This window comes from Amphiura filiformis, chromosome 18 (genome assembly GCF_039555335.1).
Source record: "Amphiura filiformis chromosome 18, Afil_fr2py, whole genome shotgun sequence".
Lineage (NCBI taxonomy): Eukaryota > Metazoa > Echinodermata > Ophiuroidea > Amphilepidida > Amphiuridae > Amphiura > Amphiura filiformis.
The window spans coordinates 61,597,949-61,625,473 of record NC_092645.1 but is presented as its reverse complement, the minus strand read 5'-3'; the positions used below and the strand labels follow the sequence as shown (position 1 = coordinate 61,625,473).

General features: G+C 36.9%; 1 protein-coding gene across 1 annotated transcript; it reads right to left on the bottom strand.

Annotated features, from left to right (window-relative positions):
- Positions 1-433: 433 nt before the first annotated feature.
- LOC140138898 (deoxyribonuclease TATDN1-like) lies at positions 434-27,494 on the bottom strand. The gene is made up of 12 exons (XM_072160681.1): positions 27,423-27,494; positions 25,351-25,371; positions 8,954-8,998; positions 8,541-8,590; positions 7,834-7,897; positions 5,698-5,841; positions 4,316-4,444; positions 3,831-3,871; positions 3,260-3,336; positions 1,991-2,061; positions 1,685-1,817; positions 434-592 (listed from the first exon to the last, which is right to left on the bottom strand). The coding sequence occupies exons 1-12, from the start codon at positions 27,478-27,480 to the stop codon at positions 487-489; spliced, it is 939 nt and encodes a 312-aa protein (XP_072016782.1). The 5' UTR covers positions 27,481-27,494; the 3' UTR covers positions 434-486.
- Positions 27,495-27,525: the final 31 nt, after the last annotated feature.

Below are 27,525 nucleotides of genomic sequence, written 5' to 3'. Positions count from 1 at the left end.
TTAAATTATCAGCCTCTCAAAATGATTCTGATTTGTTACATAAAGAGCTATAATCATGTATTGAGCCAATCAGAGATATGGTAAGAATAGTCAGTAGAGCTGAAGGAAATTAAGCTTAAAATTGCTGCATCTAAAAGCTGCATTTTGATTGGTTACTTAGGTGATTATATCATGTAATTAACCAATCAGGGGCAGTGTAAGAAAGACAGTAGTACCCATAGAACCAAAATGGTTGGGAACTCCTAGTTTGGTGACATTAATTAAAAAATAAATTAAAATACATGATCTCAGCCTCCAAAAAAGATCTGTCTCAGTGGCACCCATTAGAATTATGTTTTTCTTGTTTAGTTTGTTAGTTAAGTGTATGCCACTGAACTATTTTAGGCACACTTGGTCCATCTTCTCCTCCACCCTTTGTGGGATTTTCCCCCAAGAAAAGCATGCATATAGGTTTCTGAGACAGGCTTTTTTTTCTTGGCTTTAAAATTACTCTTTCTGATGGTTAAACAGTCTTTCTGTGTTATCGTATAATATATTGCACAGTTCCTCTATATCTTCACCTCGGGCACCTGCCATTACTTCCAACACTTGTCTGAAATATAAATCAGATAAATAAATAATACAATATAAGAAATATGAACATGTATGAAAGTAATTTAAATTAAAATTCAACACTACTTGTTTATTTCGCTTACCAGGAGCATTTTTGAGGAACTTCCTCATCATCAGCCAATCTGATCAGATGATGCAGTAAAAGTCCTGCTGCTGATGATGAAGAAGTTCCTTGAAAGTGCTCCTGGTACGTGAATGATGTAGCAAAAGTCCTGCCCCAGGTGCTGCTGATGATGAAGAAGTTCCTTGAAAGTGCTCCTGGTGCGTGAATGATGTAGCAAAAGTCCTGCCCCAGGTGCTGCTGATGATGAAGAAGTTCCGTGAAAGTGCTCCTGGTACGTGAATGATGTAGGAAAAGTCCTGCCCCAGGTGCTGGTGATGATGAAGAAGTTCCTTGAAAGTGCTCCTGGTACGTGAACTAAACAAGTAGCGTTGATGTTTAATTTTAATTACTTTTATTTTATTAGCACTACGTATGAATCTGCAATTCTACATAAGAAATATGTACTTTAAAATATAGATATAATATGTAAGTCATTTCACATTCCAAGATTATAATGTGTTTACTGAGAACCTTTTTGAAAATGATTTCAAAGGAATCATGATTGCAAATATGTATATTAAATATATTTATTCTGTTGTTTGTATATGTTAATACTTTGTCATTTTTGGGTTTTGTTGCTTAACATTCCTTTGTTACCAGGTTGACAACCTCAGGTCATACTGGTCATTTTCTTTGATGATTTGTTTGCATGTAGTTGCTTCAAATTCTATATTTTGGGGTAGTTTGGCAATATTATATATTATTTTGGTGTTATTTTGTAATGAACTGTGGAAATAAATGTTGATATGATGATGACATAAAAATAGGGAGCTCTTGTTCTTTATGGTATGCCACTCCCGGCACCTCCGACCAAAATCTCCTACCAGTGTTATAGGGTTAAGAACAACATATCATATACAGCATAAAACAAAACTGTGGGTGCCCAATCTTACAAATAAAAGGTTGGTGGCATACTTGAAGGTCACAATCTTACAAATAAAACTGCTTACCAAATATATAGCAACTTACATAATATGACATGGTTCATTTCTTGACTTGACACAATGGCCGTCTTCCCACTTCTCTTTTTTCTTGGTAGGAAATGTGGTTTTGACATGTTTGAATCCAGAATGAGTTGGTCTGACGTCACACCAGGGAGCATCTGTGTGAATGACATATTGAGTATATGTTACAAGATTATAACAGACCCATGGCACTCTGTAAAGTTATATTCAGATTTCCTTTGACAGCATGTGGCAGCACTGAGACACAATATGTTTTGTTCTAGCCTAAACATTGAAATGGTGATTTTTTTCTAATATATGGGCGTCTCACCTGTTTCTATCATGAGTCTATCACTGGGAATTGAACACATGGCCTCTATATTATCTGCTGTCTTCAAAGAACTGAAATCAAATATAAACATACAAGCATATGAGTGAACAGCACAAGGCATGTACAACCCATTCTTATCTGCAAGTGAAAGGTATGGATATCAAATCCTACATTTTATTTACAATTTTTTTAAAGAACCAAACATTAGGATCATTTTGTACAATTTTAACTGTATTATTGGGAATGAACGACGGGGCATGAACACCTGAAACATGATAAGAGACTGACCTTGTCTTGCAGACTTGTAGTCGAGTCACCAGGGTGACGCCATAAAAACATGTGTGACTCAACTAAAATCAGGACTAAAATTCTTCATTTTCCCACTACAATTTTAAAATGACTCCACTTGACCAGAAAAATAGCTTTAATGATTCAACCTGGTTTTTCATGACACAACAGTGTGCTGACTTGAGTGCAAGACAACTCAATTGCAGTCACAGCACAATTTCAAGACCAAACGCTCTGGGGCAAATGTTCTTAGTACAGTAGTTCATCAAGTACAGTCCACCCTCTTTTATCCGGACCTCTTTTATATAGATCTCTCTGTTATCCGGCTGTGAAATTGTCAGAGGGAAACATGTTTTTGATTTAACATCTTAATCCCATGCTCTGAATGCTTAGAATGACATATCTATGTTGCATAAAGCCAGGGCTGTCAACTTTTTGGAATTGCTTGGCGTGAGACAGAGGCGTACCGGGATTCGCCGACTCCAATGTTCATTTTGTACCATGATTATTTGAGCCACGGCGCTCGAGAATGTTAAAAGCGGGGATGGGGGGGGGTAGGAGCAACACATTATTCATTACGATGCGTGAGATTTTACTAATTTTCCAGCTTTTTGCGTGAGATTTACTACCTAGGCGTGAGATTAATTATACTTCCTTGGCGTGAGACCGTGAGAAAGTGACCCAATGCGTGAGACTCACCGCCAATGTGTGAGAGTTGACAGCCCTGATAAAGCACACCAAAGCCATCCTTTAGTGTTTTTACTCCATGTTAAAACAGTCTTTTGTTAGTCCCAATTTCAGTACTTGGTACAGTCAATGGATTGCAGAATTACATGTAATTCACTTATCCGGATTGTTCACTTATCCGGACAATGTTTGGTCCCATCATGGCCGGATAAAAGAGGTTGGACTGTAGTTTTATTGTTATTGGCAGTTCCTATTAATTGCATTGCACAAAGCCATGAAATGCTGACAACTTACCATCCATTGATTCCAATGTAGAGGCCCATATCTAGCAAAAGTGCTGCTTCCTCTCTAGTGCCTGTAAATGAATGAACCTATTGATGGAAATGGGTGATTTAATTATAGTGAGTGAGCCCAAGGGTTGGGAGGTACCACTTGGGGAGGGGCAAGTTGCACTCATCATGGGCTACACAAAAATGAATGAAAGCAATCAAACCGGAGTAGCTTTTGGCAGGAAAAGGTTGTTATCATGCATTTTTGCATACCCCATAATGTCAAATATCTCGGGTAGCAGTGCAACTATGCCCCACCCCAAATGGCACCAAACCCCCATCTGAGGGTGTCAGGCTCATATACTATTACAGAATGGGGAAAACAAGGCTTATGACTGGTGGTATTTCCCTAATACCAACTATTCACCTTGGCAGTGCCTCTGATATTGTGTTAGTTGTCAGAAAGAGACCTGATATAGCCATAAATGAAATATACCATTTCTTGCCAACTGCTCGCAATCTTATAAACTAGACACTTTCTGGATTATTATGTGTAACTGGACTACACATGTGCCAACAACCTGTGCAACACTTACCACGCCACCCTTAAACCTGTCTTTGTTTCTTCTCAAAATATCTGCAAATAAATAAAACAGTTCACTTTTATGTATTTACTTTCCAAAGTTAATAATGTATGTATGTATATACATGTAGCATATAAGAGAGCCAAAGGGAGGATTACATCTGATTTGGTTACTTGGAAACCCACACAAGGAAAAAGAAACAAAGGATGTCTCTGGAAGACCTTTGTGGACCTGCTTCAAGAAGACACAGGATATCCAGTAACAGAAATTGAGACCAGCATGCAGGACAGAATGTTATGGCGAGCCATCATTGGTGCCCAACAGCAAGAGTTGATGCAGTAAGAGTAAGAGTAAGTAAGATTTAGTAAGTTTTAGTGTGATTAGGGCTAACCTCACTTTTGCTATAAACAAATGCTGATCTGATCATGAAAAATCACTTTTGAATTTTGAAATGCAATATTTCTACCATTTTTTTTTTTTATTAAATTAATACCCACCTCCAAAATCAGCATGTGATGCTCTACAATGTAGAAACATAGGCAACTGAGTTTCCTCGGCTAAATCAAGTTGTTTTTCAAAGTATTTCAGTTGAGTCTCTTTGGGGCAGAACTCTAGACGATCATAATCTGCCAGAGAAAGCAATCCACATAAATATTAACATTAATAACTAAATCAACAACAATACCCGGAGTGCGTTTTAGCATAGAAAGTCAACAAGCGGGCATTTTCTTGTTTCTTATTTCGTACTATACCATTTTTCATCTTGATGAGGAAGTGACGTCAATGCATGATTAGGCGATATTATTGGGTGCAGCTTCATCTTGAGCGTTCACTAAAAATCACTGGCATACACATGCACATGTTTATTACAGACCCTGTCACTCTGCATATAGGTGCGCGTGCGAAACCGCTTCCTCAACACATCGATATGTCACCACAGTCTGTGATATCTTGATGTCACCAGTCACCACAGTCTGTGATATCTTGATGTCACCACAGTCTGTGATATCTTGATGTCACCACAGTCTGTGATATCACTGCCTCACCAAGACTAAAAATGGTATGGCTCACTATCCACATGAACTAACTTACATTACAATGGAGGCTCTATCGAATACACATTACCACACACTTATTCAGCAGGGTCTAACACCCTATTATTTGAGTCAACTTGAATGCTAATGGGCTATTCCAGTTGAAATCCATACACCCCTTATGTAAGACATGACCTTAATCTCCCACACCATGAGTGTGAATTTCAAATGGAGTCACCCATTCAAGTAGTCCCATTTGAAATTTGTGTGGGAGATTAAGGTCACGTCGTATGGGTGCATGGATTTCAACTTGAATAGCAAATGTAAGTGTGCTCTCACCTAATCCACCTAATCCAATTGCAACCACCTTGTTCTTGAGCAGATTAGATGTTGACTGCTCAGTGGCAGAAGTGGGTAAGTACAATAGCTGCCCTGTGAAAATTTGACAATTTACACACAGTATATTGCACTCATCTACATATGGCAATTACACATGCCAGCTTTTGCACTTACCCACACTTCTGGCACTGAATAGTTGATGTATGTTTGGGGCCATTCCACGGTTTGGGGTCAAAGGTAGGTAACACAAGCAACCAACAATTTTTCCTCTCTCGTAAATGAAGCAATTCTAATATCATGTCAAAGTATTGGCTTTGATATGATATTAAATAGTGATTTGCTTCATGTGCAAGAGACAGTGTTCAGTGTTGGTTACCTGCATTACATACCTGTCCCAAAGAGTGGAATGGCCCTTTGAATCATCTATTTTAAACTCTTTACAACTTGTTAGGTGACGCATACAGGAGTCACATGGAGCAAACTTATAAAATAGAATGTTGACTCACCCAGTCCACATTCTCCAATTGCAATGACCTTCTCCTTGTTGCTCTTAGCCAGGTCAAGTAGATCAGACATATATGTGTCTGGATCATTGGTTTCAAACTCTTTACATCTTGTTGGGTGGCAGCCAATTGTACTATATAAGGCATCTATGAAACAATCACAAGCAATCATCATTTTGTCTAATTTGAGATATCAATTCAAACCTTAGAGACACTCATATTCAAGCAATCTCATAATTAGAAAAAGAAAGACACAAAGGCACTTTTTTTTGCTGAAAAATCTCACACAAATTAAGATTCCAAGGTACTGACAGAATATAATTATTTAATTTGGTATTTAGCAACAAAAAAACCCCACACTATTGTGACACAATTAATCTGGTCCATGGAGGCAAATTTGAAATTGAGATAAAGGTGTATGGAGTAAAAAAACCAATAAAATACATAAGAAAATACATATCACCAAACTTCAGAACCAAGTATGCTAAACCTTTGATGTTTTCAGTATTATATGATAGCCGAATTATTAGGGCTGTCGTCGGCAAGCTTTTGGCTTGGCGACATGTCGGGAAAAAGTCAATCTCGACGTCGACACATTGTCGACAAAGACAACAAATCAGATTGACCAATGGCCTCGACTGCCAAAACACTGTGATCGTCACAAAAGTAAAAGCAAAGTACGAAAAAAACTCCGAAAAAGTAGGGATTACCATTGAATATGCGCTATACTTGCTCATTAACATAAAATGCGCTCTTGAATAAGGGCAGTTTGGAAAAGATGGTCGGGGAGATGGTGCAGTATTCCATTTTTGTTCTCTTATTAAACTTTTGCAGCTTAGCCATCGCAATCATTGTGTGATGCTGCCATGCTCGAGCATACTACTACATGCCTGGTAAACATTTTTTTCCTTCTTGCTTGTCGACAATTTGACTAGTATTGTCGATTGTCGGGAAAATGTGCCTTGTCGACAACATTGTCGACAAAGGCCTTGTCGATGACATCCCTACTAATTATATTTACTCAATTTTGGCCTCCATGGACCAGATTATGTCACAAATGATGAGTTCAGATCAAGGCAAAAACTGACAAATCCATTTTTCTCAATTTGAGATATAGGCAAATATAAATTTAAATATAAGGAAAATGTGTGCTACTTTTAATCATACATGTAGTTTCATAAATCTACTTTGGAATTTTAAAACAGGATGTTAAATGAAAGCTAGCATAGAGCAGATGTTAATTGCCTTTAAAAAGTTTCAAAATGGTGTTTGTCTGCTTTTGCATCTTGGAAACATTACCATAACTTCAAATTAGTGTACATGTATCAATCATGCTGAAGCCTATCCTAAGATTTTGTGATTTTAAGAATATTTGTAAATATCCCACAATATTACATGTAAATTGATAGATGCCCTGAATTTATTATTAGCTCAGAATCCATCCTTTAGTCAGTCATCTTACTTTAACTCCTGTAATTAATTTTATGATAACAATATCCAAGAACAGTTTTTGTGTACAATTGTTTAAATGACATCACACCTGCATCTGCAACCTGCTCACAGGGTTGCCAAAAGATTTCAACCCAAATCGCGGGTCAAATAATCGAAAAGTCGCCCAATTTTTCTCTTTACCGTTGGTTTCTATGGGGCAGGAAACTATCTGATATTGCGGGAGCGGCTGTTGCCGAGCTGTCCACTCTTTTTCTTAACCATTGGTTTCTATGGGACAGGAAATTGTCAAAAGTCATGAAAAAATCTTCAAAAGTCGCCCAATTGGGCTACCAAATCGTGGGTTTGGCAACCCTGCCTGCTCACTTACATTCCACAAAGGCTTACACTCATCACTTGACACCACCCACAATGTTGAACATCAAATGTACTAAAAACTGTGCAATCAGCTACTCACAGATCATTTTGCTTCAAAAGCAGTACAGATGTGGAAGAATCTGCCACAAAACCTTTGCTCATCAAGCAAGCACTCTCATGGAATTCATAAGGATCTGAAGTCTCATATTTGTCCTCATTGATTGTTTACCTCATATGATTATATCATTTATGTGGATATTTGTATTCTCTTGCATTGTATCACTATTATCACACCCGTAGCGGTCTTAATGAAATGACAATGAAATTACTTACCATTAGTTTTGGCTAACTCTAAAGCTTCTTTGCAATCTTTCAAATAACCTCCAGTGATAAAAATCTGTAATGCAAAAAAAAATTAATTAAATAACAATATCTATGACATCTGATTTTACTCAGAAGCACTGATTGGTCACTACAAAGTTTACTTTTACTTTATCCTTTGAAAGGTTTTGGGGAGAGGAAATGCAATACAATACAATACAATCACCCCTCTCCCAATGCTGATGCCTGTATGTGGGTTTCTGACCAAATTAACCTCATATTTGGCCAGTTTAGGCCTAAAAGTGCACATTTTTATTCCACTTTTGTACCATATTTCATCAGTTTAGCTTCAATATATGGCAAAATTCTTCGCACACATCTGTACCATAAACTTATTCTGTAGCCAAAAGGTGCTGGATTCACTATATTTCAAAAAAAAAAAAAATTCCAACTCCATTCCCCCCAAATGTCAAAAAGAAATCTATACCACTGAAGAATCAATTGATTCTCACTACATCTTTTGGTGAGAATAAATATTAGTATTCAATAATTCACTCATTCTGCTATGAAAATCTATCAGTCACTGACAAGGAAAATATTGTGAGTGAATGTGCCTGTTTCAGAAAATATGAGCACTGAAATGGATTTATGATTGATAGGTTTAAAAAGAAAGTATGATACTTTAAGTAAAAGATAATTTTGATATGTATTCCACCTACCTTTTTGATTCCTACATTGAATGCTCTTTGTAAAACATCTTGAAAATCATCTGAGTAAAAAGTCCAATAAAAGTCATGTGTTAACAAATAACAACAACAACAAAACAAAACAAACAGGTTCCAAACATGTCATGAATCTTCAAAATATGTATATAAATGTATACCCTTCTTAATGAACAATGCTTCAAATATTGACTGTTGGTTAAAGTATTATACTGAATTTTGTCCAGAAAGATCTATTAAAAATAATTGTCAGCTTTTCAAGCATACCCACTATTGAATGCCGTGCACATTAATCAGGTTTTTAGGTTTGTAGCATTACACTTGCATGTATTATGGTGATTTGACTAGTTTACTTTCTCTCCAAACATAGCTTTTCTCCTCAATATTTTACAGCTTTCAATGTACCGTACCTTTATGCTTCTGTGATCCTCGGTAGAGACCCCTGAAAACACTATCTGTAAACAACACAAACAAAAGAAGCTTGAGTATAAAAATAAGTACTGACCTGGTGCAACATCTCACTGAACAAAGCATAATAATATGTGTGTCTCAATTTTTGGTGTTACCTTTTATGTAAGCAACTTCACTGAACAAAGCATGTGATATAATCATCATAATGGTAAATGTCTGTCTTTTTAGCAACACTCAAATGACAGAGGTTGTAAGTAGAAATATGGGTACTGGGATGTGTGGCTGATTCGGGATACATTTCTAGGCATTTAGTTTAGATTTGGGTGCATTTTCAGCCATTTTGGTTCCTCTATGACCCTCAATTTCATTTTTTTCCTAAAAAATTTTCTCATTCATATAAATTTTGGTCTTTTTTTCCTTCAAATTTTAAATTTAAATTCTGGGAATAACTGACAAACCTGTAACTGCAACTAGTCATTGTGCCGTCAACACCGCCATCTTGTGGGTACGGAGTGCCTAGTTGCTAAGATCAACGCATTGACACTTGACTGAAGAGGTGCGTCACGCGCTGCCACTTCCACGTAATCGGGGGCGTAATGTCTCAATGCATGACATGCAGAACGGCAGTACCCACAAGATGGCGGACCCCGCGGAAAAGGCTGTCGGCCTCTATTGCAGTACCCTTTTTAAAGGGTTAAAATATTAAAATATTAAAATATTTTAAAAGAACATCAATTGTACTGAAGGTTAAATAGTAACAAAACAATAAAAGTGATGCAATTTTTAGTCAAAAGCATTTTATGTTGACCTCTGATTTTCAAGTGGTCATAGATCAAAAACGTTTGGTTTAGTCAGGAAATTGCCATGATTGACATTTTTGATGTCATATACAATACAAGTTGTATTCCCAAATTTCAAATATCCAAAAAAATTCCATGATTTACCAAGTAAAATTATTATCTTTTGGTCAAAATTGAATAAAATCACCAATTTTGTTTTTGTTAATGGATAGGCCTATTGAATATGGCCATGTGTTTTGAGTTGGTAGATGTTTCGGTACTCACTAAAATCAAAATAACTTGAAAATGGTAAATGCTACGTAACATGTTTTAATATGGTATCAGTACAAAAGTCTCATCAAGCTTTAAATTGATAGGTAATTTGTCTAGGTAGCTGACACCCTTGACTTAAAAATAATAACAAGCACAAAAAATCTTGCACAAAAGTACTGCTCCACCCTTCAACCCAAATATCTCAGCCCACATCACTTCTTCAGACATGACAGCTAGGTAAAGAAGATCAGAGTGTGTAGATAAATTTTATCACCAATAGATAAAGAAAATTTGTCTAAAAATGATGTAGAAAAGCTGATTTTAAAAAACTTGTTTAGGCAAAAAAAAAAAAAAAAAAGGTTCGTCTCAAAGCTCGCGCGCGCGTTTGTAAAATCCCACGATTTGACAAAAAACAAATGCGGAAATTTTTTTATTTCAAAAAAAAATTTTTTTTATAGTTTTTTCCAGAAAAATCGGCGAAAATCAGATTTTTTTCTCAAAATACCATGAAAAAAAGTCGGGAATAAAATTTTTTTTAAAATCGCATTTCGCATTTGTTTTTAAATTTCTCGTGAGCTTTGAGACAAACCTTTTTTTTTTTGGCCTTATCATGATGAAAAGATAAATCTGAAAACATATTATTTATCATGACATTGTCCTCATGTGAGAAGATATCTTACACTACCCACAATGCATTTCTTCCATTTCAATTTTATGTACTGATTTACTATCTAAGTGCAACATGGAGCAGTTTATAGTGTCAAGAAGTTGTTTTCCCGGTTTTAAAAGTTTTATGTTAAATAGGGATAGTCCCGATTTTTGGCGGGAAACCTCTTTTGTTCAGGACAAATTCTGATTGGTAGCCAAAGTCCTCTGGATTGATCAATCTTTTGTTCAGAGCAAAGCCTGATTGGTCACTGAAATCCTGTACCAATCGATTGGGGCTGTTCCGTTTTGTGTCCAAACTCCCTGGCCAGGTTGTTCGTGTTCATATTTTTTTTTTATTCATGTAACGGGAGCAAGTATATTGACGAATGTCCTTTCCTCTAAATATTGAGTCAGTGGAACTTGCCCTTTCACAAATAGGGAGGGAGAAAAGTGGAAGTAAGAGCGGCGAAATCGCCGTGACATCCGGTCTGAACCAGATCAGATCAGTTCTGTCGGGCCGTTCGTGGGCTAGAGACATGCGTCTGGTTTTGCTTAAAATGTTTCAATTTGTTTTATAGGTTTTTCATCAAAAATTTAGTGTTGGAATAACTCCACCTTGAGAGTGAATTCCCTACACAAGTTTAGTCAAAATTTTAGCTCGACCAACGTCGAGAAAGCAAAAAGAAATGTGTTTTAAAATATAAACACGTGTGAAATTTTGAGAAAACAAAATGGCGTCGAACATGTACAAAGCCTTTCGCCATACAGAAGTGATGGTTTGGTAAGTGTCGTAAACCTTAAAATCTGTTCCACTGACTGACTGCCCTCCATTTATCCATGTTTGAAAATATTATCAGAGATGTGTGAGGAATTATATTGGCGTTCTATTACGGGACACAAATAGAAAATGGGGAAAAATTGTTGTTGTTTTATGAGAAACTCAGACACCGTTGCCTCAAATTTTAAAAAGTCCGCGGCGTTGTGATATGCTGTGGCTTCTTCATTCGGTGATACCGAAAATTGATTTCTTGCATATTTTGATTATTTGAATTGATTGATGTCATATTTTGTTAAGCTTAAGAATTGCACTTTTTGTATTTGCCTCAAAATTTAAAAAGTCCACGGCGTTTTGAATGCTGTGGCTTCTTTATTCGAATTCGAAAATTAATTTGTGTATTATTTGGATGTTCTGAATTGATTGGTGATATATTTTTGGTAAGATTAAGATTTGCACTTTTTGTATTTGTACCCTCCAGGAAGCACATACAAATAATTTTGTGGTCATTTCGATGTGAAGTGACAATTTTGTTGGAAAATTAAGTTGCTTAATTCAATTTGAATAATCAACAATGTCATGATCGTCTTCATGAATGTTGGTGTCTGGTTTTCTCGAGAAACAAATTAACCTCGGGTGCTGAAAATTTTAGCACATGAGTTTGTGGTCGTCACAAAATTTGGGAGACGACAAAAATGGTTTTATAAGCTTAAACTTTGTTTAAATTGAAAATTGATTGATGAATAATTTTCATTAATCAACTTTCATGACTTTCATCCAAATTTTGGAAAGGGAAATGATCGATTCAATTGATCGGTCGGGTTGATTGATTTTATTGGAAAGGTATTTACCGATCACTTGATCGGATTGATTATTAGAAATTGATTGATCAATAATTTTTATTAATCAACTTTCATCCAAATTTTTGAATGTGTAATGATCGATTCAATTGATCGGTCGGGTTGATTGATTTTATTGGAAAGGTATTTACCGATCACTTGATCGGATTGATTATTAGAAATTGATTGATCAATAATTTTATTAATCAACTTTCATCCAAATTTTTGAAAGGGAAATGATCGATTCAATTGAACGGTCAGGTTGATTGATTTTATTGGAAAGGTATTTACCGATCACTTGATCGGATTGATTATTAGAAATTGATTGATCAATAATTTTGTTAATCAACTTTCATCCAAATTTTTGAAAGCGAAATGATCGATTCAATTGATCGGTCGGGTTGATTGATTTTATTGGAAAGGTATTTACCGATCACTTGATCGGATTGATTATTAGAAATTGATTGATCAATAATTTTTATTAATCAACTTTCATCCAAATTTTGAAAGGGAAATGATCGATTCAATTGATCGGTCAGGTTGATTGATTTTATTGAAAGGTATTTACCGATCACTTGATCGGATTGATTATTAGAAATTGATTGATCAATAATTTTATTAATCAACTTTCATCCAAAATTTTGAAAGGGTGTTGGTCGGTGCATTTTATCGATCAGCACTGGGGTATTTAGGGTTTCACACTTGATCAGATTGATTATTAGAAATTGATTGATCAATAATTTTTATTAATCAACTTTCATCCAAAATTTTGAAAGGGTGTTGGTGGTGCATTTTATCGATCAGCACTGGGGTATTTAGGGTTTCACAATTGATCAGAGTGATTATTAGAAATTGATTGATCGATAATTTTATTAATCAACTTTCATCCAAAAATTTTGAAAGGGTGTTGGTCGGTGCATTTTATCGATCAGCACTTGGGGTATTTAGGTTTTCACAAATTGGTCAGTTATAATATTGACAAATTACTTGAAAAGTAATAAGCCGATTGATTAATCGGGAATTTATTTTTGTCTCGATTCATGTTGAATCGTTATTTTATGTGAGAAACAAATCTCAAATATTGTGTCCCTGGTTCCATTATACCAGAGAAATTGAATTTGCTATTTAAATTTATATTTATATTTATATTTTTGCAATTCAAAAATAATTAATAAATTTACTGAACTGTAAAACCTAGATTCAGGGTGAATTTATTTCGTCTCAAGGTCAAGAGTATAAATTAGGCACTTGATTCCCCTTCATATTTTTCAATTTTAAGGCCACGCTACCCACGGCCAGGGAATTGTCGGACTTCGTTAAGTCCGACTTTTATTCCAATTTTCCCAAACCCCTGGTCTGTGACATAAATTTTGGTGGCAGCGGTCTGTCTCAATTACCAGGCCTTAATTTTGGTGACAGCGGCACAGCTGCATTTGTCCAGTTCAACCTTATATCATTGGGTTTTTATTATCTTAAAAACCTCTTAGGCCTTCAAAATTTTAGGGTAGTAAATACAAGTGCTTGATTTATTTGAATTGTCTCACTGTTACGAAATATTTTCATTGTTTAGTAAATTAAAAAAAAAAAATAATGGCAAAACAAGGACCAAATTTCAAATTATCTTATACTCCACTTTCATTCATGGAGGAAGGTGCAATTAGATTCAATGCAGATGAAGTAGATATGAATACTTTGGGTCATCAATATGATCAATCTCATGTTAAAAAGGAAGATGAAATTGAACAACATCTGCATGACCTTGCAAATAGGGTGGCAAAAGCAAGTGAATCTGGTTCATATCTTGCAGATCAAGATGGGGAGTATCTGGATGAAAGAATTCATCCCGATACAGAGGTTAAAAATTCTGTAAGGGCTGATGCATGTACAAATACACAAGCCCGTCCAAGGGTATTAAAGAAAACTCATATTCCCCCAACAACAGTCAGTGGAACAGATGGTTTTTCTGTGGAGCATGGGCTGCTGCATAACCCTGGTACTCAAAGGCAAACTTCCATAATCCCCATGGTTATTCAAATTCTTTGCCCGGTGATAATTCGAGAATACATCGGAACACCAATTGCAAACCAGAACCCTACAGTGGTGATACAGATTTAACTTCGTGGTTGGTTCATTTTGATTTGATGTCAGAAATTAACAGGTGGGAAGGAATAGTAAAAGCTAAATTTATGGGAGGTGCATTACGTGGCGAAGCTTTGCGATTATATGCTTCCCTCAGCAAAGAGTCGCGTGCAGATGCCGACATAATTGCGCATGAATTGTGTAGTAGATTCAGTCCGTGTGACCCAGCGCAGTCGTATCGCTTTGCGACTAAGACAGAGCGTCGTAAACCTAATGAATCTTTGTCTGCATTAGCTACTGCGATTAGAGTGCTAACAGCTAAAGCTTTTCCAGATGCGCCTCATTCCGTTGCAGGCGACATTGCAATCGACCATTTTGTGGAAGCCTTAGAAGGAAATAAGCAATTGAGAATGGCGATAAGCGAAAACAACCAAAAACCATGTCGGAAGCATTGGCGACTGCAAGGTTTGAGGAGGACTGATTCAGGTTGATGAGGATCGAAATCCATTAGCTCGCAGAACAGCAGCGCTGCAAAATGCTGACAATTTATTAGCACCGTCCCCAGTAGTGAATAGTAAACCTCTTGATGCAGGCGTGGCGTCTAGTAGTATTATAGGTCAAAATACAACTTTTGTTTCACAACCTGAACTTGAGACTGGTAACACTAAATTAGGACTCACAGATTTGGAAAACCCTAATACAAATATATTTAAAAAGAAGAGTGAAGAAGCTTGGAGGTATAAAAGAGAGAAAGATAGATTCATTAACTGCAGAAAGAGATGACTTGACAGAGAAGGTTCAGACTTTGATACAAATAACTCAACAATTAAAAGGCATGGTTGTTACTAACAATCAACCGAGTACTATTGCTCCTGTTCAGACAAATGATTATTATCCAATACGTAGGCCAAGACCACGTTCACAGGTGCAGTGTTATCATTGCTATAGTTTTGGACATTACAAAACGAATGTCCCCACTTGTCAAACACACGATATGGATGGATGAATAATAGGCCAAGGATGAATCCAGCTGGAAATATGTATATCCCTCCATCTAATAACATGCAGGTCCCACCATCTGGTAATATGCAGTTCCCTCCAGCTGGTACGCATATGGACCACTAACCAGTCATAATAATCATGGTAATACCAGTAGTAATATGAATAGTAGTCCAACTTGTAACATGTATGGTCAAACAACTTGTAGTAATGGTAATCAGACTAGTAATATGTATGGTGAAATGTCTAGGGAGACACATGGACAGGACATGTCAAGCGGTGGATATAAAGTCCAGAATAGTAGTCCGTTACCTCATCCAGCTGATAGTATTCCCAGTGTTCGTGATGGTTATTTTGTAGGAAATTCAAGGAATCAGTCAACAGGTGCAGATTTAAACTCTGTTCGGTTGCCCAAGACAGGGCCAATGAGCAACCTACTGCAAACAAGGCCCAGGTAGTCAAGAAATCAATTTATGCAATGGTTAGAATTGGTAAGCAGGATATTAAGATGCTTGTAGATAGTGGTTCAACTGACACTTTGATTCATCCCAAGGTTTGGGAATTATTTCCAAAGGAGATTACTGATCAGCTTAAGCCTTATTTACCCCCAATTGCAGCTGCAAATGGTCAGGTGTTGAAAGTACATGGTGTATGTGGAGAACTTGATATGCAGTTAGGGAAAGTACAGGTTAAACATCCAGTTTTGGTCGCTGACATTGAACCTGCTGGAATTTTAGGAAATGATTTTATGCATTCTTTTGGAGGAATTGTAGATGTACGGAAGGGCACAGTTACTATCATGGATAAACAAATTCCAGTAGTAGTTGAAACATCTCCTTCCCAATGTTGTCGGGTAGCTGTACTTAATACTACAACCATTCAGCCAGGACAGGAATTGATTATTCCAGGTCGACTTGTTAGTAGGAAGCCAGCAGGAATAGGTATTGTGGAAGCGACTAAACAATTTGTTGAGCGTGATAGTGGTGTCCTTGTTGCAAGGTCAGTGGTTGATTTTGATTGCACAAGAGTTCCTTTGAGGTTGGCAAATTTTTCTAGTGAACCAGTGGTACTTTATCAAGGTACAAATGTAGCATTGTTACAGCCTGCTGAGTTAGTACAGTCATTAGGGAATGGTGATGAAGCAAACACACAAGACCAAATTGATACCAATTTATTTGAAAGTACATGTAACACAATTAACAACATAGACACTGAGGAAATACAAACAAGTAGTTCTTCAAATGAATTCAAGAATACAAATTCATATGGTGTAAGTGAGAATAAAGTTAGATCCAAGACTGATAATTCATTACAAGATATTGTTGAGACAAATTCAAAAGAGCAGAAGAAGGACATAGTGAATGATGATTTAAAGGAGTTAATACATCGGACAATCCCAGATTTAGATAATAATCAAAAAGAAGCGGTGGTGAATGTGATTAAAAAACACAAAAAGGTTTTTTTCAGAAAATAGTGAACCAGGGAGAACTTCTTTAGCATATCATCATATCAATACAGGTGATTGTCCCCCAATAAGACAGCCGCCTAGGCGTTTGCCTTTTCATCAACGTGCAGAAGTAGAAAATGAAATTCAGAGTATGCTTCAAAAAGGCATCATTAGTCCTTCTCAGTCACCATGGCAGTCCCCAGTAGTAATTGCAAAGAAGAGTGATGGTACTTTTACGATTTTGTGTTGATTTTCGCATAAAATTAATTTGAATGTCCGAGTGGATTCGTATCCACTTCCTAGGATAGATGATACTTTAGATGCTCTATCAGGTTCACAATGGTTTTCTACATTAGATTTGACCTCGGGTTATTGGCAGATAGAAGTTGCCCCAGAAGACAGACAGAAAACAGCATTTTCCACTGGTACGGGACTTTATGAGTTCAACGTACTCCCATTTGGTTTGACAAATGCGCCTCGGACTTTCGAGCGCCTTATGGAGCGTGTGTTATCAGGGTTGCAATGGCAAATTTGTCTGGTCTATTTGGATGACATCATTATTTTTAGTAAGACCTTTGAAGATCATCTTACAAGGATGGAAACTGTGTTTACTAGACTTGAACAAGCAGGGCTTAAACTTAAACCCAAAAGTGTGATTTGTTAAAAACACGAGTTCTATACTTAGGTCATGTTATTTCACGTGATGGAGTATCAACAGATCCAAAGAAAATTGACAAAGTTAGAAATTGGAAGGTACCTACAAATGTGAAAGAAGTCAGACAATTTTAGGCCTGTGTTCCTATATAGCGTTTTGTGAAATCATTTTCTACAATAGCAGCACCTCTACATCGTCTCACAGAGAAAGATACTATTTTCATTTGGACGAAAAAATGTCAAAAAGCGTTTGAGGAATTGAGAAATCATCTAACAACCTCCCCAATTTTAGCATTTCGGATTTTTCCAAGAGTTTTATATTGGACACTGATGCAAGTGGAGATGGTATAGGGAGTGTATTGTCACAGGTTCAAGATGGAAAGGAAAGAGTTATCGCCTATGCGAGTAAGAAACTTTCCAAATCAGAACGGAAATACGATGTAACACGGAGAGAAATGTTGGCAGCAGTTTCATTTGTTAAACATTTTCGCCATTTCCTGTATGGGAGAACATTCAGACTTAGAACAGATCATGGTTCTTTAAGGTGGTTATCAAATTTCAAGGAGATAGATGGTCAAGTAGCAAGGTGGTTCGAAGTTCTTGCAATGTTTGAATTTGAAATTGAACATAGGCCTGGTAAAAAACATAATAATGCAGACGCACTCTCACGACATCCCGATGTGTATGAAGCAGATAGATGTGACTCGGCAAGGTGTTGTTCAGTTTCTCACACAGGTAGTTCCAAGGACATAAAGTCAATAGTGTGTACATGTACTGGTGCATTCAGTCTTGCAGGATTAGATTCCCAGTCCCTTGCATTAGCTCAAAAACAAGATACTCAGTATTTCACCAATAATAGATCTTTTGAAAAAGAGTTCTACTCGTCCTACATTGGAAGCTGTTTCTGGTTTGGATCGTTTTTCAAAGATATTATGGAGCCAGTGGGATCAGTTGACTTTGAAAGAGGGAGTGTTGTATAGAAAATATATTTCATCATCAAGAGTAACATATGTACAATTTGTAGTTTTTCAAGCATTAAAGAATGAAGTGTTGATATTTGCTCATGATACTAGAACAGCGGGTCATTTAGGACAGAGGAGAACTCTGGGTAAAATCAGAAAATCATATTATTGGCCAAGTTATCGTAGAGATGTGAATGATTATGTCAGAAGTTGTGTAGCTTGTCAAACTAGAAAAGCGTCCAACAGGGAAAGCGAAGACGGGCTCCTATGAAACTTTGTCAAGTTGGCGCACCATTAGAACGCATAGCTTTAGATATTTTAGGACCACTGCCTCAGTCTAAGAATGGCAACAAATATATTGTGGTAATAATGGATTACTTTACCAAATGGGTAGAGGCGATACCGTTGCCAGATCAAAAGGCTGAGACAGTGGCCCAAGCGCTAACTACTGAATTCATATGTCGCTATGGAGTACCGTTAACAGTACATACAGATCAAGGATCAAATTTTGAGAGTACACTTTTTCAAGAAGTATGTCGCTTGTTGTCAATAGATAAGACGCGAACTACTGCTTATCACCCACAGTCTGATGGCTTGGTTGAGCGCATGAATGCGACTTTAGAAACCATGGTATCAATGTATGTGTCAAATGACCAAACGGATTGGGATGAACACCTTCCATTTGTTCTTATGGCTTACAGAGCAAGCGAGCAAGAGTCAACAGGCGCGTCGCCAAATTTGTTGATGTTTGGGAGGGAACTTTCTTTACCATTGGTTGTTCTAATGGCTCCTCCACCAGGTGAAAGAATGGAGTCGCCTTCATCTTATGCCCTTAATATTAGAAATAAACTGGAAGTTGCCTTTGAGGTTGCCAGAAATAATATGCAAGCAGCCCAGGTGAGACAAAAAGGGTATATCGACACAAAAGCCCACGGAAGACCCTACAGAACTGGAGATACTGTGTGGTTGTACACAGAAACTAGAAAACGGGGTGTAACACCAAAACTTCAATGTTTTTGGAATGGGCCATGTGTAATAGAACGCCAATATTCTACTTCCAATTACATGATCAAATTGCCAAATGGTAAATGTAGTGTAGTTCATTATGATCGGTTAAAACCATGTGTATTGAGAACGACTGGTGAAGTGCATGAAAACAGGGAAGGCGAACCTCAAGAAAACCAGACAGAAGAGGACAATGTGAATACCAGTGCCATATCAGAAGAGGACGAAGTCATGAATGGGTGTACAGTTGACGTGCCTTCCCTTTCCCAAGTCCCTCTTGGTGCTGTGGCGTCGGGTGACGAAAATTTGTCACCAGAAACAGTGGCGAACCAATTAATGAACATTGAGACAGATCAGTCTCCGTCTTCAGTGGTGGCGTCGGGTGACGAAAATTTGTCACCAGAAACAGTGGCGAACCAATTAATGAACATTGAGACAGATCAGTCTCCGTCTTCAGTGGTGGCGTCGGGTGACGAAAATTTGTCACCAGAAACATCAATGGCGAACCAATTAATGAACATTGAGACAGATCAGTCTCCGTCTTCAGTGGTGGCGTCGGGTGACGAAAATTTGTCACCAGAAACATCAATGGCGAACCAATTAATGAACATTGAGACAGATCAGTCTCCGTCTTCAGTGGTGGCGTCGGGCGACGAAAATTTGTCACCAGAAACATCAATGGCGAACCAATTAATGAACATTGAGACAGATCAGTCTCCGTCTTCAGTGGTGGCGTCGGGTGACGAAAATTTGTCACCAGAAACATCAATGGCGAACCAATTAATGAACATTGAGACAGATCAGTCTCCGTCTTCAGTGGTGGCGTCGGGTGACGAAAATTTGTCACCAGAAACATCAATGGCGAACCAATTAATGAACATTGAGACAGATCAGTCTCCGTCTTCAGTGGTGGCGTCGGGTGGCGAAAATTTGTCACCAGAAACATCAGTAGCGAACCAATTAATGAACATTGAGACAGATCAGTCTCCGTCTTCAGTGGTGGCGTCGGGTGACGAAAATTTGTCACCAGAAACATCAGTGGCGAACCAATTAATGAACATTGAGACAGATCAGTCTCCGTCTTCAGTGGTGGCGCCGGGTGACGAAACTTTGTCACCAGAAACATCAGTGGCGAACCAATTAATGAACATTGAGACAGATCAGTCTCCGTCTTCAGTGGTGGCGTCGGGTGACGAAGTTTCATCACCAGAAACATCTACAGTCGCAATTGCAGCTGTAAATGATGAACAACTCTCATCAGATTCATCAATGGTCGACATCTCTTCAGCGCAAGTTCAAGTTTCGTCACATAACAGTGAAGCTGCAGGTGTTACCAGTGAAATGAGCAATGAACTGTGTCAGAAATCATCAGATTCAGATGTTGATGACAAAATCCCAAGTCCCTTACCCTCAAAGGCAAATAAACAGTACACCTGTTCTGCGCCGCCAACAGAGGACAAGAAGACAACCAGCTTGGATGATGAGTGGAGATTATGTCATCGATTTATGAACTTTAATACAAAATGAACTCTGATACATTTCAATGCCATGGACAGGAACACTTGAAAATGAATTATGTTAGGAGTGTTTCTTACAAATTTGCCATTTATTGAGACACTCAATAAATGGCAGGTTTTTAAATTATTGCCATGGTAATTATTAATGAACACTTGGATAAATATTTGATGATTATTACAAATTTGCTATTAATTGCAATTGACAATGGCAGATTTACAAAGAAATATGTTCTTAAAGGGACATTCATGCCTTTTCTTAAAGGAATATACATGCATTTTTTTAAAGTTTTTTCATACATTACTACTTTGTGATATTTATGTGTGTTGGTGACGCTTGAGACGCGTCTTGGTGGGGAGGGACATTTGTCAGAAGTTGTTTTCCGGTTTTAAAAGTTTTATGTTAAATAGGGATAGTCCCGATTTTTGGCGGGAAACCTCTTTTGTTCAGGACAAATTCTGATTGGTAGCCAAAGTCCTCTGGATTGATCAATCTTTTGTTCAGAGCAAAGCCTGATTGGTCACTGATGGATATGGATATGGATATGGATAGGCCTATTGAATATGGCCATGTGTTTTGAGTTGGTAGATGTTTCGGTACTCACTAAAATCAAAATAACTTGAAAATGGTAAATGCTACGTAACATGTTTTAATATGGTATCAGTACAAAAGTCTCATCAAGCTTTAAATTGATAGGTAATTTGTCTAGGTAGCTGACACCCTTGACTTAAAAATACTAACAAGCACAAAAAATCTTGCACAAAAGTACTGCTCCACCCTTCAACCCAAATATCTCAGCCCACATCACTTCTTCAGACATGACAGCTAGGTAAAGAAGATCAGAGTGTGTAGATAAATTTTAACACCAATAGAAAAAGAAGCTTTGTCTAAAAATGATGTAGAAAAGCTGATTTTAAAAAACTTGTTAAGGCCAAAAAAAAAAAAAGGTTCGTCTCAAAGCTTGCGCGCGCGTTTTGTAAAATCCCACGATTTGACAAAAAACAAATGCGGAAATTTTTTTTATTTCAAAAAAAAAATTTTTTTGTTTTTCCAGAAAAATCGCGAAAATCAGATTTTTTCTCAAAATACCATGAAAAAAAGTCGGGAATAAAAATTTTTTTAAAAATCGCATTTCGCATTTGTTTTTAAATTTCTCGTGAGCTTTGAGACAAACCTTTTTTTTTTTTGGCCTTATCATGATGAAAAGATAAATCTGAAAACATATTATTTATCATGACATTGTCCTCATGTGAGAAGATATCTTACACTACCCACAATGCATTTCTTCCATTTCAATTTTATGTACTGATTTACTATCTAAGTGCAACATGGAGCAGTTTATAGTGTCAAGAAGTTGTTTTCCCGGGTTTAAAAGCTTTATGTTAAATAGGGATAGTCCCGATTTTTGTCGTTTTTCCTCTTTTGTTCAGGACAAATTCTGATTGGTAGCCAAAGTCCTCTGGATTGATCAATCTTTTGTTCAGAGCAAAGCCTGATTGGTCACTGAAATCCTGTACCAATCGATTGGGGCTGTTCCGTTTTGTGTCCAAACTCCTGGCCAGGTTGTTCGTGTTCATATTTTTTTTTTTATTCATGTACGGGAGCAAGTATATTGTGAATGTCCTTTCCTCTAAATATTGAGTCAGTGGAACTTGCCCTTTCACAAATAGGGAGGGAGTAAAGTGGAAGTAAGAGCGGGCGAAATCGCCGTGACATCCGGGTCTGAACCAGATCAGATCAGTTCTGTCGGGCCGGTCGTGGGCTAGAGACATGCGTCTGGTTTTGCTTAAAAATGTTTCAATTTGTTTTATAGGTTTTTCATCAAAAATTTAGTGTGGGAATAACTCCACCTTGAGAGTGAATTCCCTACACAAGTTTAGTCAAAATTTTAGCTCGACCAACGTCGAGAAAGCAAAAAGAAATGTGTTTTAAAATATAAACACGTGTGAAATTTTGAGAAAACAAAATGGCGTCGAACATGTACAAAGCCTTTCGCCATACAGAAGTGATGGTTTGGTAAGTGTCGTAAACCTTAAAATCTGTTCCACTGACTGACTGCCCCTCCATTTATCCATGTTTGAAAATATTATCAGAGATGTGTGAGGAATTATATTGGCGTTCTATTACGGGACACAAATAGAAAATGGGGAAAAATTGTTGTTGTTTTGCGAGAAACTCAGACACCGTTGCCTCAAATTTTAAAAAGTCCACGGCGTTGTGATATGCTGTGGCTTCTTCATTCGGTGATACCGAAAATTGATTTGCGCATATTTTGATTATTTGAATTGATTGATGTCATATTTTTGTTAAGCTTAAGAATTGCACTTTTGTATTTGCCTCAAAATTTAAAAAGTCCACGGCGTTTTGAATGCTGTGGCTTCTTTATTCGAATTCGAAAATTAATTTGTGTATTATTTGGATGTTCTGAATTGATTGGTGATATATTTTTGGTAAGATTAAGATTTGCACTTTTGTATTTGTACCCTCCGGAAGCACATACAAATAATTTTGTGGTCATTTCGATGTGAAGTGACAATTTTGTTGGAAAATTAAGTTGCGCAATTCAATTTGAATAATCAACAATGTCATGATCGTCTTCATGAATGTTGGTGTCTGGTTTTCTCGAGAAACAAATTAACCTCGGGTGCTGAAAATTTTAGCACATGAGTTTGTGGCCGTCACAAAATTTGGGAGACGACAAAAATGGTTTTATAAGCTTAAACTTTGTTTAAATTGAAAATTGATTGATGAATAATTTTCATTAATCAACTTTCATGACTTTCATCCAAATTTTTGGAAAGGGAAATGATCGATTCAATTGATCGGTCGGGTTGATTGATTTTATTGGAAAGGTATTTACCGATCACTTGATCGGATTGATTATTAGAAATTGATTGATCAATAATTTTTATTAATCAACTTTCATCCAAATTTTGAAAGGGAAATGATCGATTCAATTGATCGGTCGGGTTGATTGATTTTATTGAAAGGTATTTACCGATCACTTGATCGGATTGATTATTAGAAATTGATTGATCAATAATTTTTATTAATCAACTTTCATCCAAATTTTTGAAAGGGAAATGATCGATTCAATTGAACGGTCAGGTTGATTGATTTTATTGGAAAGGTATTTACCGATCACTTGATCGGATTGATTATTAGAAATTGATTGATCAATAATTTTTGTTAATCAACTTTCATCCAAATTTTTGAAAGGAAATGATCGATTCAATTGATCGGTCGGGTTGATTGATTTTATTGGAAAGGTATTTACCGATCACTTGATCGGATTGATTATTAGAAATTGATTGATCAATAATTTTTATTAATCAACTTTCATCCAAATTTTTGAAAGGGAAATGATCGATTCAATTGATCGGTCAGGTTGATTGATTTTATTGGAAAGGTATTTACCGATCACTTGATCGGATTGATTATTAGAAATTGATTGATCAATAATTTTTATTAATCAACTTTCATCCAAAATTTTGAAAGGGTGTTGGTCGGATTGCATTTTATCGATCAGCACTGGGGTATTTAGGGTTTCACACTTGATCAGATTGATTATTAGAAATTGATTGATCAATAATTTTATTAATCAACTTTCATCCAAAATTTTGAAAGGGTGTTGGTGGTGCATTTTATCGATCAGCACTGGGGTATTTAGGGTTTCACACTTGATCAGATTGATTATTAGAAATTGATTGATCGATAATTTTTATTAATCAACTTTCATCCAAAAATTTTGAAAGGGTGTTGGTCGGTGCATTTTATCGATCAGCACTTGGGGTATTTAGGGTTTCACAAATTGGTCAGTTATAATATTGACAAATTACTTGAAAAGTAATAAGCCGATTGATTAATCGGGAATTTATTTTTGTCTCGATTCATGTTGAATCGTTATTTTATGTGAGAAACAAATCTCAAATATTGTGTCCCTGGTTCCATTATACCAGAGAAATTGAATTTGCTATTTAAATTTATATTTATATTTATATTTTGCAATTCAAAAATAATTAATAAATTTACTGAACTGTAAAACCTAGATTCAGGGTGAATTTATTTCGTCTCAAGGTCAAGAGTATAAATTAGGCACTTGATTCCCCTTCATATTTTTCAATTTTAAGGCCACGCTACCCACGGCCAGGGAATTGTCGGACTTCGTCGCAAGTCCGACTTTTATTCCAATTTTCCCAAACCCCTGGTCTGTGACAATAGTGATGAAATGTACTTCAATGAACAGAGCACATGCAGCTCCTGCAAAATATGTTTATTTCTTCACTATCGACCCATGTTCAGCCAGTCTATTCTTAAAATGAAAACAAAGGGAACCTGCACAAATGAAATGGGAGGATTCCGATTGCAAAGGATTCTGGGAAGGGTAAGATATCTTCTCTGGGGTCAGATTCCCTTCTTACCTGTTAAATTGACTCCTATATCTGTGAACAAAGAAAATAAACAAATGATAAAATTTGCAAATTATTAATCTATTAGGCCCTTCGCACTTGATTATTACATGTAGTTTCCTGTTTACCGCCCGCGTCCAAAATTGAAAATCTCAAAATAATTAATTATTTTATTTTTATTTCTAATTTTCTCCTTTTTCTGACTTTAATAATATCAACAATAATGATGAATGAACAAAGAGTACAACCCCACCTTCACTTATTTATAAAATCAAATATTGTTGTGAAATAATTAAATGCCCGCTCTAGTCAAAACGAGTCAATAGTTGCTTGTAATAGTTCAAACTAAATAAAGAAAATAAAAGATAATTAATAATTAATAATTAAAAGTCACCTCGTCCCTTTTTCAAAATCTTTAACAGGAAACTAATAATCAAGTGCGACGGGCCTTAAAATACTAGATAGTGGTATTATTGGCCTGTCAATGCAACAAATTTGGCTTCCAAACACATTGCACACATTTGCTTCTAATTATAGAGGTAGGCCCTTAGGGCTTTGGGGAAACAACAAATATATTTACAGGGGCCTCCCCATTTTTACAAAATATTAATATTATGTATGTGTTAACAAAGCCTTGGCTTTGTTAAAATTGCAATTTTACATCTAAATGAATAGTAAATTTGTAACAATTTAACGAATAATAAGTGCCTCCCTCGCCAAATTTTGAGAAAATCTGGACGATAATCATCACGATATACATGTTATTTATTTGTTTTACTTAGCCTTACATGAATTCGGACCGTCTAATGCACTTATCAAGTCTTTCCCGGCCCTGGGGACCCGGGACATAGCGGGAACATGCCGGGACGAGCCGGGATGTACACAAAATCATTGCCCTGCAGGCCGGGAAGTTAGCCGGGACTTGGCGAGGGGATGTACAGTAGATTGTCCCGCTATGCCGGGCCAATCATTCATGTTAGCGGGGCTTTTGCCGGGGTGTACAATTTTTTTCCCCGCACTGCCGGGACATAGCGGGGACATTCACGAAGAAGTCACACCATTAAAAAACATCAGTACCCGGTACCGTATACCAAGAACTGCCGATTTTGACATGCATACTCTTCTGTAATGCACTATTTTCACGATTGTGGCGCTACTTGTAAGCAAACTGAGGAGTGGGGTAATTACTTGTTATAAGTAACCAATATTAAATTTAACAACCAATTTCGTACATCTATAAATGAAAGTCTACTTTTTTTTAAAACACTTTACTTTGTTTAAATCCTTGCGTCTGCATGTAAGTCAAGGCTTAAACATGTCGATGTCTTTTAAATTATCGGCATGCACTATTAAATCGGCTGTGTTGTGTACGATCACTGCTATCCAAATAATCCAATTGATGTTTTTTTTATTAGGCCTATAATGTCGTTCATTCAATAATCAACACAGGTATATTAAACTCTGCAAGATGGGCCGGGGCATAGCCGGGATTGTACATTGTTTTAACGCAAGTCCCGGCCCATGGGCTTGGGGATTGTGCCGGGATTGTCACACTGTAGCCCGGCTAGCGGGGCCGAGTCGAAGCGGGGATGTACAGAAAATTTATGCCCGTGAGGCCGGGACTTTAACGGGTCAGTGCCGGGATGTCACGCCTGCAAAATGTACTTCCCCGGCTAAGTCCCCGCTAGTCCCGGGTCCCCCAGTGCAGGGGAAAGACTTGGTGCATAACTCTTACTTACTGTTAAGTTCTGTTCTATTTTCCTATTTTGCCCCCCCCCCCCCAGTTTTCGACACCTGGCACTCTCTAGCTTAAATACAGCAAGCGAATGTCAGAGTGTAAATGTAAACCAGTAATTATAGAGTGTCTCGAGCTAGCACTAAGTGGGCATGCAATTTGGGCATTGCCCTATTGCCTTTTAATTTGTCAAGTTTTTGCTAAGCTTAAATTAAAACCAAAATGAATATTCTTTTACAACCCGACGTGAAGTAAAAAAAAAACCTATCAAAAGTCAAAGTAATTAAGTAACTGAGAATTAATTACTAATTTCCGAAATACTGGTGATCAATAAACATTTTTTAGTTACCTATGAATCGAAATCTTTTCGACAAGTTCACTGCCGACGACGCCCTGGGCGCTGCCATCTTGGAAAATAGCGTTGGGCATTGTACGATTACAAAAATAGGGCT